Source organism: Liolophura sinensis, chromosome 13 (genome assembly GCF_032854445.1).
Source record: "Liolophura sinensis isolate JHLJ2023 chromosome 13, CUHK_Ljap_v2, whole genome shotgun sequence".
NCBI classification, from domain to species: domain Eukaryota; kingdom Metazoa; phylum Mollusca; class Polyplacophora; order Chitonida; family Chitonidae; genus Liolophura; species Liolophura sinensis.
The window spans coordinates 6,402,284-6,415,353 of record NC_088307.1 but is presented as its reverse complement, the minus strand read 5'-3'; the positions used below and the strand labels follow the sequence as shown (position 1 = coordinate 6,415,353).

The 13,070-nt window shown below is 41.0% G+C and overlaps 1 protein-coding gene across 1 annotated transcript in view; it reads left to right on the top strand.

Annotated features, from left to right (window-relative positions):
• The first annotated feature begins 2,821 nt into the window (after positions 1-2,821).
• The window catches only part of LOC135480095 (sushi, von Willebrand factor type A, EGF and pentraxin domain-containing protein 1-like), a 52,732-nt gene continuing 42,483 nt past the window's right edge, over positions 2,822-13,070 (top strand). The window contains exons 1-3 of the mRNA XM_064759849.1: positions 2,822-2,944; positions 7,842-8,015; positions 8,559-8,643. Coding sequence (XP_064615919.1) covers positions 8,579-8,643 — 65 coding nt within the window. The 5' untranslated portion in view covers positions 2,822-2,944; positions 7,842-8,015; positions 8,559-8,578. The remainder of the gene's footprint in view (positions 2,945-7,841; positions 8,016-8,558; positions 8,644-13,070) is intronic.

The window sequence follows — 13,070 nt, the reverse complement described above, 5'->3', positions numbered from 1 at the left end:
AACATGTGTGTTTTGGTACGTAAAGCGAATTTCTACTACCTTTAGTACAACAATATGCCGAGACACAGTAGGGCCGATCACCTGATTGCATGTTTTTTCTTTGCAGTGATATGTTCTCTGTGGCAAACGAATACACATCGATATTCATGTCGGCCATCTTTACACGGGACCTTAATTGAAATTGACGGACATTGTGGTGTTCCTGGCATGTCTGACCCACGTGACCATGGAGGAACCCGGTAAATACATGAGGTGTTTGTTTGTACATGTACATTTAGCTAATTATCCAATTTCAACGAGGGTTTACACAGTGTTGATACTATCACTAAGGGTCACTTCACTCTTGGGTGCTGTCATGGGTTACTTTTTACCTGGGTATTATTTATAGGGCTGAATAGTATGAGAGGTAATTCGGACATCGTGGGTGACCGCCATACGGTGGCCACTGTGCTGGAGGCTGAAAGTACTCGTCGACACAATATCCTGTAACTTTTAAAAGGAGGGGTACTAAAAATAAAATGTAAACCCTATACACGAGTATTTTTTTTCTGGATGGTTGCTTAAGATTCAGTAAGCTTACGAGCGCCACGGGATTTTTGCGAGATAGGGGTAATAGCTGCCCTGCCACCTCCACTTTCCCAATACAAGGCGAGGCGTGAAGAGAGATAATGGAAGGTCATCTGTCGGCTTTCCTATCAAGAATAGCGTTGACGTCTATAAAAGAAGACTAAAGTGTTAATAAGTTGTTGTTTTAATTCGGGCTATTTTAGCATCAAGATATTATAAACTATTTTCTGTAGATTCTTCATCAAGAGATATGGGAACTTGGAATATTTTAGTTTAGATTTAATCCCTTAACTAACTGAATTTTCCTGAAATATTCATCCTAATGAGAAGATATGGCTATAACGTTGTTGCTTCATTCCTTAACCATTCATTCATTCTTTAGGGATTTCTTTCTCCGTTAGGACAGTTTCAAAGGGAGATAATCCGTATGAAGTTTCTGAATCAGTTTCTTTTAAAAAGAATGGACAACACGAGGTCAATGCATATATACATCGATGAAGTATTCCACACAAAGATTTACCATTTTATTTCTGGGGTGTCACATGACCGAGGTATAGCAGTTCATAATAAGCAAGAACGACAACGTGGAGAAAATCGAAATCGTCGCCACGTCACGGGATCCCTGTTTTCACTTTTCTTCATATAGCTAGAACAGCAATGAAGTCGTGTGACACGGGATATGTTTCCGATTTCTTTATATTGGCGTAACCTATGCCATCACCACAATTCCAGATCTGAGTCATTAACGCAGACAAGACATATGCAGTGCAACAAAACCAGCAGCTATATGGTTGATGATTTTTATACTAACTGGAACCCTTGAATTAAAAGGGGTTATTGTGAAGTGCGATTACAGGATTATAAGGTATTAGCCGCCCGAATGCGGGGGACCTGCCCCTATAGCACGCTTCGGGAGCGGTAGATCAAGGGGTCAATCCTGGGTCGTGTCACAAATGGGAGGAGTGGGGGGGGGGGAGGATTTAACTTCTTCGCTTGGCTTTCAGCATGAAGGGGATAGTGCAACGACTGTAAGCCGCCCTGTTTGACCTGTATCAGTATAATGGCTCGGGGCTACTTACTTGATAAAAGAGCGGTGGAAATCCGTCCTGCAACAAGGAGGCACATTACATGCACTCCTAAAGATTTCTTCGTCGTCATATGGCTGAAAAATTGTTAAGCACAACGTTAAACCACTCATTCGGCAGGCGGTAGGTTGTGGTCGGGTCACACCTTAGACCTTTAAAGAGGGTGTTGTAACTCCTTGCTCCTCGTTCAGCATTAAGGGATAATGCAACGACTGGTAGACCCTTATCAGAACAATGGCTCGGGTTGAGCGCCTTACTTGCTTTCGGTAAGCCGTCCTTAGTGAAACAGTACTAGATTAAAGAGCGGTGGAAATCCGTCCTGCAGCAAGGAGGCACGTGGCATGCACTCGAAGGACTCCTTCGTCTTTAAACCACAAGCACTCACGAACGAAACGAATGTGGCTCATCTAATCTAGCGATGCATTGACTTATCGAGCCGTAGGCGTACCGAGCCACACTGACTAGCGATATTACACGATAGGTCCAATGGATCGGTGACTAGCTGCTGCAAATCATTAGGATTCAAACTATGCATTGTTTAGATTATCTATATTCACGGTGTGAAGATGAATTTTCTGTAACGCCAAGGATGAAATGAATTTTCTTCTGGCTCCGGCGAAAGCAAACCTGTAACACTGTACGTAATTTCGTTCAATCGTAGCAGTGTCCATGGTTTGTGTCCAGCAATGTTTGTCTCCCGAAGAAAGAAATATTCCAAAAAAGTATTGCGCTTCACAATAACGATGCTCTGGGCGGGATTACAAACCCAAAAAGATGAAAACAGTACGGAGATGCTAAAACACGCCGCGGCAGTAAACTCTAAAACTGGAACTGCTTCGGTAAATAGGTGACAATTGTCACCACCTCAGTAATGCCCTCATAACGCTGCCCGCTTCGCATCAAGACTCCAAAAATGTAAGTTTTTTACGAAATGTGGGAGATTTAGTGTCAAATAAAATAACCTTGTTTAAATTTGCTGTTAATGATACCAAATTGCTTTTGAATGAAGGAACGCTTTTTTTTTTACACACACACAAAAGGTAAGGTCGTGTATATAATTTTAAATGTATACGAGCCGCACCAAATTGTTCCTCTTTGATCTTTGTCAAACAGGTTGTGGACGTCCCCCAGAGAAGCCGAACGCCCATCATAACGCCACAGACGACACCTACCCACACCGCTCTCTGGTTCGCTACACTTGTCAGAAGGGCTTCTTCAGAAAGGCTATCCTGATATCTTCTGTTACGCGGGGATCTGGTACGGACACGCTCACGCACCCTTTACATGTCAGTGTAAGTATGAGTTAACACAATATAATTATGTGTTCTTTTGTGCCTGCCTATTTACTTTGAGTTTAAAAGCAAAGAAAATCACTGATATCAAATGAAAGACCATTAACCACTGTTCATAAAAATAGGCTGATTCATTTTTTTGGAATTTCTTCCCAGCTCCCCCGTTGTAACTTAGAAACATAGGTACCCTCCGAGCGGCTGTTCCCGGTTTTCTGCCATTATAATGTTGGCCTCCGTCCTGTAAGTTAGATATTCTTGTGTACGGCGTAAAACACAATCAAATAAAAAAAACACAACAGCATTTTGTTTAACTTCAAACATAGTATATACAAATTTATCTTACAACAAGCATTGTGATCAATATTTTGAAACATTCTGAGGGAACTATGGGGGTAGAAAAATAATTTGCGCAGTTTAATAGAAGTTTCATCTTTAGTGACACAGACAAAGCATTTTTAGCATCATTTTCATAGTAATTCTATGCACGGATTTCCCTAAAAAAGGCTTTAAAGGTATAAACTGATGAAGATTTACAGTATACACGAAATCTTTATATAGTCGGAGTCCGACTCCATATCGGACAAAGACTATATCATATAAAGCTAACTTTCAACGTTGTTTTCTCCCACTAAAATGCTGGCCGCCGTGGTATAAGTGCAATTTTCCTGAATCGGTGCAAAACACCAATCAATAAATTTTAAAATTGTTTGCATGTTTTGTACTCGCTGAAGGCCTTTGACCTATGCATTACTTATTTGATATCATTTATTGTATTTATCTGTCTTTATTCGTGTTTGAAATAAATCTTTGTGTTCATACTTCTAGAAACCTTGCTGCAGGCATCTGCATCTTCTTTGACCGAAATGTTTTGTTGCGCGAAAGAATATTTTACCCCGGGGCCTACGACGATTCTTTTCACAACTTTTAAATGTGAGCGTCAGATGAATGGTTCTGATCGTATACAAAGAAGATAGCAGATTAAAAAAATCTGTCATTCAGAATGGGTTCCTCACTCCATTGAGATGTCTGAAGGGTTATGGTTGTCTCAGCAAATTAGAAAATGAGTAAATAAGAAACCACTCCGCATCGTACCCTCTGAGCAAGGATGACATCTGAGTTAAGTTCAACTTGGTCAGGGTACGAGTTGTCTGGTTGACGGCGGCCAATTGGCTTTTCCCTCTAGATTTTCATGGTATAAGTAATTAACTCTGCGAAAGAAAAAAAAACAGTTTTGTAAAGACAGTTTACAATAACAGAGAGAGTTAAAATGTTAAATCAGCATTTAGGATCTGATCTAACGCTTATACAAATTTTTGCCTCACCACTCACATGAAAATCAACAATATTTCAGTCGAAACTGAATGGCACATTTTCAAAGAACTTTTTCATCCTCTTCCCTTAAAAATAGAGATAAGTAGCTTGCCAAATCCACATGCTCTATCGACATCAAATGGAACCAACTTCCACCAGCCATACACATGCTGACACTTAATTATTCTTTTACGCTAAAAACTCCATAGTACATGTATTATGCAATCTAATTTAGCATTACAACTCTGTTTTCATTTTATACGTCATAATGCTGTAAATAAATGCAATGAACACTAAAATAACTGAAGACACCCTCAGCAATATTTAATGAGTCTTGTTGCTCAAATAGATATTTAAAATTGAAATATTTATATTATTGAACACCTGCCTTCGCAGGATTGCACTCTGGAATTAGAAATTGCAACAAAATAGCCGACTTCTTTTAGCTGTTCACACCTTAAAAAAATATATGGAAGAAATTATTTCAAAAAACATGTTCAAAAATGACAATTCAGTGTAAATAAAACGTGCTTTTTTCTTCATTTTTTATGTCACTGAGGATAAAGAACACGACTCATAGACGGTAAATTATTTACATGGCACTGGACACGGATAAAGCACATGACTCATAGATGTAAAGTTAATTAAATGGCAATTACAATCCATAATCTACCAGATTTTACTCTCTTGGCATGGTGACTGAATTTTGGAGGAGTCGTCCTTGATCAGTTGATTGGACGAACAGACCTGACTGCATTGCAATTTTTAAGTGTGATTTCCTTAGCGTTTTTTTTTTCTTTTGCGTCGAGGGTTGCGCTACCAAGTTTTAACTTTACACGCACAACGGTATAATAAAAGTGCTACAAGAGTTCTTCTTTCAAACTTTAAAGGATGATGGTAAAAACTAAAAACACGAAGGAAAATTGGAAAATTATATTTTTATACGTCTTGAACAACAGAAAAATGCAGCAAATTGAGTAATACAACATATATTTACTATATGTACATTTTCCGAAATCACGTTGATTAAAAGTCAGCGTTGTTGAATTAACATGTAAACAAACATATATTATACTGACCTCAGTAACTTTTCACGGATTCTGGTTGTTGACTTTTGGTGAGTTAATCTCATGAAGTCTCGGATTGCCACGTGATCAAGCGAACCGAGGGTATGATTCTCAAGCCTGGCTAAGCAATGTAGACACCAGACATGACATGATGTCCCAAAAGTCAACTGTGTACTGACACCAGACATGACCCCACACTCCAACAGTCACATCTGTAGGGCACCAGACATGACACCACACCTAAACAGTCAGCAGTGCACTGACACCAGATATGACAGTTCAACCATGTTATCACCCATGTCACGACATTACGCCCCGCATTAACCTGTTTACAGACACCAGACATGACAACCATCCCAACAGTCACCTGTGTACTGACACCAGACGCGACAAGTCATTCTGTCATAGAAAATTTATAAAGACAACATACATTACGCCACCATCACAAACGTACATACAGACACTAGATCTCATCGTCCTAAATGTATGGAGACACCAGACATGACACCACCCTCGCTATATGACACAACACCACCCTAGCTATATAACAAAACACCACCCTCGCCATATGACATCACACGTTTCGATGCAAAGGATCCCATCCCATCAAAGTACATGTATGGAGAAACCAGACATGTGACAACCCTCTTCACAGAATATACTGATATGCTGCGAGCAAGGGAATAAGTCTTAAGGAAAACTCTGGGGCTTAGATCTCGCACACCTAGTACAATTCTAGGGCTAGCTTTAACAGTTTAGGCGTACCAAGTCGATTTCCGACTGAAGGTGAGATCTTACTAAAGCGATAGCAGCGCTTCATCAAAGTTATGCTTTGTGTGCTCCTACGTGTACTTGTATTCTTAGTAAAAAAAACACAAATTCCTTGGTCGTCCGCTTGAGACCTCAAAAACATCAAACCTTCGGCCCGACCTTTTCCTCCATGACCAAGCTTGGCCTCCTTTTGACATCGATACTTCCGGAAACTCGACCAGCTGCCATTGTAGCCCACTGTTCAAAACCACCTGAGTGTACATGTGCTCTGTCATTATGTGTTCATATCAATTAATCAACTTCCTTTCCAGTTTGTGCATGCGAAGAAAAAAACAATGGTCTAGAGGGGAGAAGGTAGAACCTCCAATCCTTGACACTGGACTTGAGCTAGTTAAGAAAAAGTTTATGCTTGTTATCCACCATATAAATACAAATGCTCAGGTGACAGCCAAGCAAGTTCTGAAGGATGCTACCGTGCACATAGGTCCTTGATAACCTTCAAAGAAAATACGTTATTGTTCCTGCGGACAAAGCTCCAAATAATATTATATTTGCAAAAATTATTACTATCAGGTTCTTGTGATTCTTGTGGGCCAAAAAGGTTGATTTAAAGGAAACCACAGACGCTCCAGATGATCTGGACCTATATTTGTACAAAGGCCAAAACGGTTTCCTCTCTCGCAGGCTTTTTGACAAGAAGGATAGATACAATTTTGATATATGGCATATGTCCTGCATATGGCGTGTACCTATCTCGGCTTGTAGCATTTGTTAGATCCTGTGAGTTGTGTGGAGATTTCAGTCAACGTCACAAGTTATTATTGCAAAATATAGTCTGTCAAAGTTATTCCATCAAACGCCATCAATGTTTCTGAAGTTTTCCGATGAGTGTAGTTCTCTTGTCAGTAAATATATACAGAGCGTCCAGAATCTCTGACGCGCTGCTTCACAATTGTGTCTAATTCCGCTTAACCCGGGGATATGGGCTGTATATTGATCGTTTTGAATCAGATCTCCACGCTGGATACATGAGCAGTTGCTATCAAAGCGCAACTGAGATACATATTTTGTTATCGTGAACTGATATTCTAGCGTGGTACACGATTTGAATGCTGATTTCACTCAGTTGCCTAGAACATACCTTGCGCCTGTTAAACAACATTAAAACTGTTGACTGCTTCTCTTTGCATGATTCCGTCCTATTTTCGTCTTTACATAATTTCTTAGTTCTTTTGTGGTTTGTGTTATACATCATTTTGGTACTTGGCCTTGCGATAATTGACTTATTAGTTGGCTGTTGATATACGAATGTCTGTTTCGACGTATAGATTCAACCGGACTCTGCCCTATTCGCTTCCAAGGCTGCTGACGTACAAGAACAATATTTTTGAGTGTCGCGTAAGACACCAATAAATAAAATAAATTCAGTCAATGAAATGAGCATTCAATCCATCCATTTATCAGTATCTGCTTTCAGCAATTAGAAGTTCTTGGCGGAATACGCTAACACTGCGTTCCTTATGGATACACGTCTAGTAACTCTAATTGTTACATTTAAACTCAGTACTCCAATTATGCCAGCCACTTGATAAGATAATGATGTTACTAACTACAATCAACCCAAGAAGTTGTATATCCACAAGGAACATAGTGTCAGCATTTACCTATGCACAGAGAAGCGAGGTAACCATTGAAGAATGAATAAATCAAATGACAATATGACCAATCCATTGTTGTTGGTTTTGTAGCTGTTCGTTGCCCTCGCCTCTCCCCACCTAAACATGGTAAAGTTCAACCGGATGGACTGGAATTTGGAGCTACTGCACGAGTCATCTGCGACGAGGGCTTCCGCCTGGTTGGACCAGAGACGAGAAGTTGCCAAGGTGACAAGACATGGAGCGGAGAGGGTAACAGTTGCAAAGGTAAAGGACAAGGGAAATAACCAAACAAACTTTACTCAAAAGCTTGAAAATTTGTTTTAAACATATTTATTTTCCTTTAAATACAGACTAAACTATGGGCTTCTAATATTCATAGTAATATGTACATTAATTAGTTTGTTACAAAGCAAAAATGTATTTTTATACAAATATATTTATATAAACAATAGGAAGTTACAGGTCTTATCTTAAGTGATATGAATAGAGTGTCGTTGAAATGCTATCACGAGGGGCCTCGGTGGCTCAGGTGGTTAGCGCGCTAGCGAACGTAATGACCAAGGAGCCTCTCACCAATGCGGTCGCTGTGAGTTCAAGTCCAGCTTATGCAGGCTTCCTCTCAGCTAGCAGACCGCGGATGATCGTGGGTTTCCCCCGGGCTCTGCCCTGTTTCCTCCCATCGTAATGCTGGCCGCCGTCGTATAAGTGAAATATTCTTGAGTACGGCGTAAAACACCAATCAAATAATATTTGTCTCCCTTTAAAACTAAATTAGGTGTAAATTTTGCACATATTTTCTTATTGTAGAAATTGAATGCGCGAAGCCGATGCTTGAGTATGGCAGTGTGATTGTCAAGACGCCCATAAAGTATGGAGACATAGCCATATTTAGGTAAGTGTTCTTATGTTTGTCAACAATTGCAAAAAAATTTATTTCTAACATTTTTTTACCAACGCTATTTGTGTTATGAGGCACACATTACAATTAGAGCGTCTAACTTTAAGCTTCAGCCGAATTCATCAAAACTGATTTCGAGCTTGCAATGTTATCGGTCAACGGCCCATGGCTTGTTTTTTGATTTGGTGTTTTACGTCGTACTCAAGAATATTTCACTTAAACGATGGAGGTCAGAATTATGGGGGAGGAAACTGAACAGGGCCCGGGGGAAACCCATAACCATCCGTACGACCACACTGGTAAGAGGTCACTGCGTCGCGCTGGCGTGCTAAACCTCTTGGTCACGGAGGCCCTCGATGGCTTGGGGGTCGTGGGGGCGGGGAGGGGGGTAGATTAGGATTATTCCCACAACACAGCTTCCACCAGGCCTCCCGTGTGATTCAAGCGATTGTTTCAAACTCAATCGAGACAAAACAATATCTAGTTGGCATCAGGTTAATGAACGACGAAATAACGGATTGACAAATATAATTAAAGATGTACAGAGTAAAACCAGAGCAGCGACGACAGTGTGATAGCTGGCAAATGGTCACACGTAACTGGTGAAACACAGCCTCTTGTTAATTTACCCCAGTCAAGGTTTTATTCTAACTGTCCATATAAATGCATAAATAGTATCAGTTTACACGCCCATTGCACTATGGCTTAAGCAGAATTAGGCAAAAAATAAATTCAGTGATATTAATTGCAATTTGTTAGACGTCACTAGTCTAGAATGACTCAAAATGCTGTTTTGTCATTTCATTTAACACACGATCACAATAAAACGATGCCAAGGGTTCAAGCCTCGGGGATGCTTAGTCCACCAGCAGAACCCTGGTTTGTGCAAGAATACAATATAATTAAAGACGTACAGCTTAGGGAATAAAACCAGAGCAGCGAAGACAGTGTAATAGCTGGAAAATGGTCACACGTAAATGGTGAAATACAGCCTCTTGTCAATTTACCTCAGTCAGGGTGTTATTCTAACTGTTCATGTAAATACATAAAAAGTAGCAATTTACATGCCAATTAGCACCATAGCTTAAACAGAATTGGTTTAAAAAATGCAATGATGTTAATTGCAATTTATTAGACGTCACTGATCTAGAATTCTAGAATCAGTCTAAATGCTGTTTTGTCATCACATTTAACATACAATCACATTAAAACAATGCAAAGCGACCAGGCCTCGTCAAGCCTCAGGAAGAATCAGTGGGCGCACGTGCGTTTATATCAGTCATTTGAAGGACCGGATGGAGGAACTAGTGGGTTTCATGTGTTTTTATACCAGTCAGGTCAAGGAGCTGAAAGAAGAGCAAGCGGGTGCATGTGTGTTTATACCAGTCACGTGAAGGACCTGAAGGAAGGACCTGAAGGAAGAACCAGTGGGTGCATGTGTGTTTATACCAGTCTCTTGAAAGTCCTGAAGAAAGAGCCAGCGGTCACGTGAAGAACCTGAAGGAAGAACCAGTGGGTGCATGTGTGTTTATACCAGTCATGTCAAGGACCTGAAGGAAGAACCAGTGGGTGCATGTGTGTTTATACCAGTCACGTGAAGGACCTGAAGGAAAAACCTGAAGGAAGAACCAGTGGATGCATGTGTGTTTATACCAGTCTCTTGAAAGTCCTGAAGAAAGAGCCAGCAGACGCGTGTGTGTTAATACCAGTCACGTGAAGGACCTGAAGGAAGAACCAGTGGGTGCATGTGTGTTTATACCAGTCACGTGAAGGACCTGAAGGAAGAACCAGTAGGTGCAAGTGTGTTTATACCAGTCAGGTGAAGGACCTGAAGGAAGAACCAGTGGGTGCATGTGTGTTTATACCAGTCAGGTGAAAGACGTGAAGGAAGAACCAGTGGGTGCAGGTGTGTTTATACCAGTCAGGTGAAGGACCTGAAGGAAGAACCAGTGGGTGCATGTGTGTTTATACCAGTCACGTGAAGGACCTGAAGGACCTGAAGGAAGAACCAGTGGCTGCATGTGTGTTTATACCAGTCAGGTGAAGGACCAGAAGGAAGAACCAGTGGGTGCATGTGTGTTTATACCAGTCACGTGAAGGACCTGAAGGAAGAACCAGTGGGTGCATGTGTGTTTATACCAGTCAGGTGAAGGACCTGAAGGAAGAACCAGTGGGTGCAGGTGTGTTTATACCAGTCACGTGAAGGACCTGAAGGAAGAACCAGTGGGTGCAAGTGTGTTTATACCAGTCAGGTGAAGGACCAGAAGGAAGAACCAGTAGGTGCAGGTGTGTTTATACCAGTCAGGTGAAGGACGTGATGGAAGAACCAGTAGGTGCAAGTGTGTTTATACCAGTCAGGTGAAGGACGTGAAGGAAGAACCAGTGGGTGCAGGTGTGTTTATACCAGTCACGTGAAGGACCTGAAGGAAGAACCAGTGGGTGCATGTGTGTTTATACCAGTCAGGTGAAGGACCTGAAGGAAGAACCAGTGGGTGCAGGTGTGTTTATACCAGTCAGGTGAAAGACGTGAAGGAAGAACCAGTGGGTGCATGTGTGTTTATACCAGTCAGGTGAAGGACGTGAAGGAAGAACCTGTGGGTGCATGTGTGTTTATACCAGTCACGTGAAGGACCTGAAGAAAGAGCAAGTGGGTACAAATGTGTTTATACCAGTCAGGTGAAGGACGTGAAGGAAGAACCAGTGGGTGCATGTGTGTTTATACCAGTCACGTGAAGGACCTGAAGGAAGAACCAGTGGGTGCAGGTGTCTTTATACCAGTCACGTGAAGGACCTGAAGGAAGAACCAGTGGGTGCATGTGTGTTTATACCAGTCAGGTGAAGGACCTGAAGGAAGAACCAGTGGGTGCATGTGTGTTTATACCAGTCAGGTGAAGGACGTGAAGGAAGAACCAGTGGGTGCATGTGTGTTTATACCAGTCACGTGAAGGACCTGAAGGAAGAACCAGTGGGTGAAGGTGTGTTTATACCAGTCACGTGAAGGACCTGAAGGAAGAACCAGTGGGTGCATGTGTGTTTATACTAGTCAGGTGAAGGAGCTGAAAGAAGAGCCAGTGGTCGCATGGTTACTGCAAGTCACGTGGATCTGATTTAAATGTTAAAGAGAAAGCTTTATGCACATTTCAAGAATATGTATTAATATATTTAATTACTTTTTATCTATGGCGCCTGCGTGGTCGAGGGGGTTAAAACGCCAGCACGCAATGACCCCGGAGCCTCTCACCAATGCGCTCATGCTGGCTTCTTCTCCAGCCGTACGTGGGAAGTCTCCCAGCAACCTAATTATTACTGTCACCAAGGCTCAACAAGCAGTGAGGGCAAAAGATTATATAAATTCCTTGGTCAAGGCTGGGTCTGAACCCGTAGCTTGTGTGTCCTAGAGATTGAAACAGGACAAGAATACAAAACTCACCCTGAAAATAAGAATGTATTAAAGGTTGTGTATATGGTTGTCTGGTACATCAAGTTCAGTCTCTGGTTTTTCCTTCCACCATAATTCTGGGCGCTGTCGTGTATATGAGATACATAAGCATCATACAAAATAAATAAATAAATAAATAAATAAATAAGTATTGAAAGCAAGTAAGTAAATAAATAAATTCCGATCTGAGCAACGGTATCTGATAATAATCCGATTTTAATCTACGCGAGTTTCAGAATATACAATCAGTTGCACTTTAGGAGCAAATGAGATAAGTACTTTGCACATTCCTTGCGAATTTCCAATAACATTGAAAACTGTTGTCTGTCTTTCTTTGCGTGAATCCGTCCTAATTTTGTCCTAATTTCGTAGTTTATATACTTTCCAATATATCATTGGTGGTTTGCTGTGAACGCTCTTCGGAATGTTGGCATTGCTATTATTGTGCCTTAACGGCCATCATTATTAATGCCTGGTGCGGAAATGTCCGTTTAGGGGCCTAAATTCTGATACATTTACAGCTGTGAGGCCGGCCGGACTCTGATCGGAAAGAAGACAGCATTCTGCGTTGGGGATAACGAATGGTCCCAGAAGATTCCTGCATGCATTGGTAAAAATAACTTTAGTGTATCTCATGCATTGGCTGAGTTAGTTTGTCTGCTGTTGATTTAACATTGCTTTCATTATTATTTAGTTCTTTCACGATGGTGGCTCTGTTGAAGGGGATCCTATTCATAAATAAAAAATACGCATCATCTCAAAGGCGATTTCGTGCAGATTCCAAATATGACTTTCATCCTCTGTTATTTAGATTCCAACTTCCGCTTTTACGCCATATGTAATTTGAAATGATTCTTCAGTTTTGTTAGAAAGTTCATAAATGGGGAAAAATTTTGTATAAATCCACCTGTTGTCGGTGTATGACAACATGACATTACCTGTTGCTCTAAGAAATGAAATACATGGGTGTTCGTAATAAATA